The following is a 6557-nucleotide window of genomic DNA, read 5'->3' as shown; positions in this document are numbered from 1 at the left end:
ATATATATGCTTGGTATGAAGGGCTTAATAATCATACTGTGCGACACCCCCCTGAGCAATAGACTACGTACCACGGGTGATGAAGAAAGGGTGTACTTGACAGCCACAGGGATGGTTTGGGCCTTGGAGGCATCACGGACGGTGGCTGATATGACAACAGAAGCCAGGTGACCTGGGAGACTTCTGGGAAGGGAGACAATGGTCACTTATATGTCTTATACCCAAAATAAACTTTGATTCAAACTACTGTTATTCACTGTCCAAATGATTGCTACTCTTTCAAAAATGAGTAAAAGTGCAAGCACACCTTATTGAAACCAGAGCAGACAAGTTTACTTTTTGTTATTATTTATTAACTTATTATTTGGATTAACTTTAACCTATTATTAGTTAATAATGGCATGCTTAAAAGGGTTAGGGTTATGTTATAAATAACATGCAACAGGCAACCTTTTCTCTTTCTCTTGGTGACTGAGCGGAGGCTCCTGTACTCCAGACACTATCTCACTCAGATGGCTGTAGTGGGTATGAATAAACATCACTTCCTCATATCCTGATTCGAGAGGGGAGCAGAGAAGATTTATGTTTATCGTTATGTGATTCAAAATACTGTGCAGAGCATCACTTCAGTTTCACTGTGTCACACTTTACAAACACTACTTGCACACATCCAATGGGTGCAAGCACATTGTTCCTGTACCCATTCTGCTGAAAGTTCTGCTTTCAAATTGTCTGTCAATTATTTGAAATTTTAATCATATTTTCTAGTCCGGTTCCATGTTCTGGAAACATTTAGACAAAGTATTTTAGGAAAACATTCATAAACAAGCAGAATATGGAGTTATAACCAACCAGTCTGATGTGTGTAAGGGGCTGTATGTGCATAACAGCAATGCGCTCTGATGCGGCACTTAAGAGGCTGCTGGGATTTAATGAACTGAAGCAGGACGTTTTTATTTAATATAAAGCAGCTGTGGACAGCAAATACTGAATCATCTTCAATGTAGACTGATTTACTAACTTTCATTATATCACGTTATTTTCTGTACCAATTTTGGAAGAGTGTTTGAAATAAATGTATATTTTAACCATTATTCCGTTGCAGCATGTCTAAAACTGTTGAGTTTTCTTAAGTCAAGTTTTCTTAAGGGGTTTTCTAAGGTGTTTCTTTATTTTTTTTTATCCAGAGGGTTGTAAAAAGACTATTGCAGATTGTACAGTAACTTACTGGCAGCAGATGCCAGTAATGTAAAAATACTTACAGTACCATTAATTTATAACCATGTACAGTACTTATTTAGAACTGTATCATTTACAGTAGTACCCTATTAATGTATAACCCTTTACAGTACTTATTCACTGTACATGCATTTACAATACCAATCCTAAAAATTGTATCTTACTTACAATACTATTACTATTTTAGCATTCACAGTAGTACTACTACTACTACTACTACTACTACTACATTTACCTCTACAATATTATTTATTGACAATGATTCAATATTACTTTATTAAAAACTTAATGTAATTTTGACAACAACAACCTGTGTCTGCACTGTGTAGGTAGTCAAAATCAAAAGTTGGAAAATGGAAACAGCATGAACCGCAATATATTGTTTTGTAACCTGTAGGATTAAATATGCATATTAACATAATTAAAAGAAAACCAACTTTTTCACTTAATTATTTAATGTTATGTAATCCTTTAATAAGCATCACATTTAATTTGAGTGTTTTCCAAGTTAAATAAATAGATGATTTGTACCAATGAAATGAAGGACGAAGAGTATAAAGGCTTTATTTTCAAGTTGATTTGGAGGCAAAAATTAGTTGGTAGCAGTAAAAGAAGTTTGCGTGAGCACATATGCATGATGTTTATGGACAAAATTATGTAATACACATGTAATATGTGTGTATGTAGCATTTGTACATCTTCAAATGTGAGGGTTTGATCACATACATTTTCCCTTCTCATTTGGATTAAGTCTAGGACACGTGCCTTTTAATGTGTGTGTGTTTCCTACCCAGTGTGTGTATTCTCTGGAGCTCAGTGTCGGGGATGAGCAACTCATTCTGACCACTGCTGCTCGCGCTGTGAGAGCTGACTTCAGCTGGCATGAAGACTTGACTACAGCTCACTTGAGACAGCTTTTGCCACTTCATGTACACATCTGTTAGCAAAGACAGCAGAGGACAGCCAGACAATAGAGACAGATTAACAATAATAGTACCCATGAGAAGAAATGCAAGAATTTTCTTTATCTGTGTTACAAAACCAAGAGCTAATAACAATATACATCGTAGACATATCGGTGTAAAATTATTCCCTGAATTCTGAACATGTTACAAGTGCAATAAAAACAAGGACATGAAGGAGTGCAATACAACTAAAATGGGAGAATAGCCTAAATATAAACATGAAAAAATGGAATTGCAGTATTGATTGCTGCAATTTGCACATCAGAAGTATGCTAGCATTTTTTCTTCAACTGAAATGTGTCATAGTCAGCGGCAGTGAAATACCATCTTTCATATTTCTACAATTTCGCCATCAACTTTGATGACCAAAGAAACTGTGCCTGTATCTTTGAACTAAGTCACAACAAATAATCAATGATTACATTTTCTTTGTTATAAACATTTATATATGTATTATATACTGTAGTATATCATTACCTATGTTCTTGGTAGAAAGAGTAAAGCCTTTTCTCTCAGCTGATAGCATGTCTGCAAGAGTTTCAGCAAGTCTGTCAATGCTCTGGACAATAGTAAATGGTTCCACGCTGACCTGTGCAAGAAAAACAGACCAAACAACAACAATTTAGATTCAGGGAGGACAAAAGACAACTTCTCAGGGTTTATTAAGTTGAGATAATTATTTACCTCATCCCTCAAAGTGGGACCAAATATGCAAAATAAACACTGTGGAGACATTGCTAAGTAAAAGTGACTTTTAGTGGATTCTGAAAAAATTATAGTTGTATAAACATACTCTTCAAACAAATTAAACCTTAGAGATTTGTCTGGGGGGGACAGCAAATACAGATAAACAGATGTCACCCCCTCACCCCATCCTCTGTCAGGCCCATCCACTGTGTAGCCATGTGGGGCTCCAGCATCAAACTTGCCGCCTTTACATAGTTGGTAGCAATGGACACCATGACTTCTGCTGTGCCAGTTCCAGCAGAGTAAAATCTAGCCAGTGCAGTCAGGTCCGTCTCAATTCTCTGGGTGAGGTAGAGAACATCACTGGAGGTGAGGAGGTGAGGGCCACCGACCTCCACCTCATGCAGAACAGCCTGGGTCAGCTGCTGCAGCAAGGCAAGATCTCTGTCCCCAGAGGCATTAACGCTCAGCTCCACCGTCACCTGAGGAAAAGGATGGATGAATATTTCAATTTATTGACCTGTTTTAAGGCTGTAATACAATCCTGCTAATTCACCAATTCCCTATCAACACATTTTATGATCACAATCACTTCCGTTTAGGATTTTGACCCAGTTACCCAAGTTACCAGGGCTGTAGTCAAATCCACCTCTGTCCAAGACAAGTCCAAGCCCAGGACTAGTCAAGATTTATGTGACAGTATATCTTCTATTTTAAGATGATAATTCAGCTTTCTTATTTGTAATAATCAATAAGCAAGTGCAGAGTAACACACAATATGATCAAATTAGGCCATATTATTTACTTTAAGTATAAAATGAAAATGTTCCCTTTTCTTGGACTTATCACTTGTCCTGAAGAATTAGTACAAAGTGCTCGTTGACATTGTGTCTGTGGCCGAAATAAAAATAATTGATACCTGATGATTGAGGTGTATGATGCAGCCAGGTGTATACTAGGCGACCAATCTCGATGCCTGTTCTAGATGGATTATGAATTAAAGTACCGGTAATACCTGTTTTCTGAACGAGCACGCTTCATTAGGGAAGTTACTCAGGTTATTCTGCTGAAATTGTAACAAGATGATTTTTATTGAGAGTATTACCTTTGATACTCTCAAGGATTTTTATTGAGAACATTATCTTTATGACATGCCAATTATTGCATATCTGTCATGTTAATCTGCCGACTGCAGGAATGTCCACCAGAGCTCTTGCCCATCAACTGAATGTTCATTTCTCTATCATAAACCCTCTCCAAAGGCGTTCCAGAGAATTTGACAGTACATCCAACAAGCCTAACAACCGCAGACCACGTAACTACACTAGCCCATGACCTCCACATCCAGCATCTTGACCTCCAAGATTGTCTGAGACCAGCCATCCAGACAGCTGCTGCAATTATCTGTTTGAATAAACAAAGAATTTCTGCAAGACTGTCAGAAACTGTTGCAGGGAAGCTCATCTGCATGCTCGTAATCCTCTGAGTCAATCTGAGTCTCAACCTTTCGTTTGTCATCGTAACCGACTTGAGTGGGGAAATGCTCACATTTGATGGCGTCTGGCACTTTGGAAAGATTTTCTCTTAACAGATGAATCCCGATTTACACTGTACAGGGCAGATGGCAGACATTGTGTGTTTGGCGTCGTGTGGGTGAGTGGTTTGCTGATTTCAACATTGTGGATTGAGTAGATCAAGTGGATCAAGTGGCCCATGGTGGCAGAGGGGTTATGGGATGGGCAGGCATATTTTTTGGACAACAAACACAGGTGCATTTTATTAATGGCATTTTGAATGCACAAAGATACCATCACAAGATCCTGAGACCCACTGCCATTCATCCACGACCATCACCTCATGTTGGGGGCAAAATGGGGGCAAATCCAAAGTGTTGAGTTCATAATTTTGTTCAGTATATTATGTATTATTTTCATCATAGGCGACTGTATCACTCAAGTGATGATGTGCTAGAGACAGCTAAACTGTCCAACTCACAGGTTTGGTCAGGGGATTCTTGCTCATTCTACTGAAGAATGGTGTCTTTGGTAAAGACATGTGTAAACTTTCAACATCCAGCACATCTGCAGACAGAAAAGACAAATATGATATATTATAATGCAATCTATAGCAGCAGGAGCACAAACTACAGCCTTAGAAATGTCCATAGATCCAACGCTCCTTTGCTATGTCGACACAGTGTCAACAACAATTAAAAATTAAAAACAAGGCAAGGGAAGTATTTACTACAGGACTAATGTATTGGATTACATGGCCATGTTAAGGTAACGTGAAAAAAATGTAATGTTCGCAACACTGCTTTAAACTCCCATATTTAATACAAAGGCCTTGTTAAGGTAATTTCATTGTCTCTCAGGGTTAGATACAGCAGAGCTAATCATCAAATTACATCAAGAATAAAATGCATTATTATTGGTACCTTTCTTAAACTGGCAAACAGTTCCACTGAATGAGGCACACTTGGCTTGACCCCAGTTCCCAATAACTGGGTCAAAGATGCCACAGTCCTCATCAGAGTCAGCGTGATTGAAGAACTCAAAGGAGAATGTTTGATTCTGCAAAGAATTTCCATCCAGGAGAGAATCCAAGAACAAATTTTCAGTGAAGTTTCCTAGTGAAGAAAATGGTGAAGGTTGTTCTTACTCTTGTTGAAAATGAAAAATCAAGACTGAAAGTCATGTCAGTTACAGTGTGCATAATGCTACACTTCAGAAATCTTGCAAAGACAAAATCACAGCTTAGGATGTATTTCAAGGCCAGATAATCACAGGTTTCATTAGCCACAAGAGTCACAAGATATGCTATAACAACATAAAACTATATAGCACTATCATAACATGTTTTATGTAATACATTTTAGATGTTCCTTAAATTGATTTCCCTTCAATATTTTTGTGTATTGTTGTTGTTGAGCTAAAACTCACTGAGCCAAAATGCTTAGACAAGACAGTAGTCAGTATTCAGTAGTAAGGCTGTGACGATACACTGAACGCACGGTTCGGTTCATATGATGATTTTTGACCCACAATTTGCTACAAACCTCGATTTTTGTTTTTTTCGATTTTTTTTCAAACCTCGGGGTTCTCTAAAAACATAATACAACTTTTTTTCTGCCACATGGCATATTTTTGTCATTAATTACATCCCACTTTGCAACACAGTTATGCAACAGATAGCTTATTTATTGATATTGATTGATTTCAATATTGGTCGAACCAACACCAAAGATTCTTTTGTATCTTAAAATAATGTTTCCAAAATCATTTCAGTGGTTCATTAACTTGTTGGAATGAGACATAATAACATTGGTAACAATTCCTCTGCCAAGCTCTAGGGAGAACGAAGAGGAAAATTGCTTTGGTGCCTACTGTAAAAGGTGCTGGTTGACAAGTAGCTTGCTAGTGTAATTCTTGGTGGGTAACTGGGATTACGACACAGTTCAAAACGCTCAGTTATTTTTAGTATGACTGTTTTGACCACGGTTAACAACTTTGAGATAACCCACAAATTCATCAGTAACGTTAACTGTATACATAGACAACTAATCTAATGGTAAATTAGCTAGCTAGCACACCTGTGTATTCTGGTCCATGGACACATCCATTCAACAGTCAGCCCCCAACCAGCTAGCAACCATCCACTATCATT

At 37.7% G+C, this 6557-nt stretch overlaps 1 protein-coding gene across 1 annotated transcript in view; it reads right to left on the bottom strand.

The window, feature by feature from the left end:
- The window catches only part of LOC116695462 (adhesion G-protein coupled receptor D2), a 109446-nt gene that overhangs the window by 95878 nt on the left and 7011 nt on the right, over positions 1-6557 (bottom strand). Inside the window, exons 6-12 of the mRNA XM_032525733.1 lie at positions 5329-5520; positions 4887-4972; positions 3074-3373; positions 2682-2793; positions 2030-2176; positions 451-553; positions 72-183 (exon numbers count right to left, since the gene is read on the bottom strand). Coding sequence (XP_032381624.1) covers positions 72-183; positions 451-553; positions 2030-2176; positions 2682-2793; positions 3074-3373; positions 4887-4972; positions 5329-5520 — 1052 coding nt within the window. The remainder of the gene's footprint in view (positions 1-71; positions 184-450; positions 554-2029; positions 2177-2681; positions 2794-3073; positions 3374-4886; positions 4973-5328; positions 5521-6557) is intronic.

The sequence above is a fragment of the Etheostoma spectabile genome, chromosome 9 (genome assembly GCF_008692095.1).
Source record: "Etheostoma spectabile isolate EspeVRDwgs_2016 chromosome 9, UIUC_Espe_1.0, whole genome shotgun sequence".
Taxonomy (NCBI): Eukaryota; Metazoa; Chordata; class Actinopteri; order Perciformes; family Percidae; genus Etheostoma; species Etheostoma spectabile.
The sequence above is the reverse complement of the archived record's forward strand: the minus strand, read 5'-3'. Positions and strand labels throughout refer to the sequence as shown.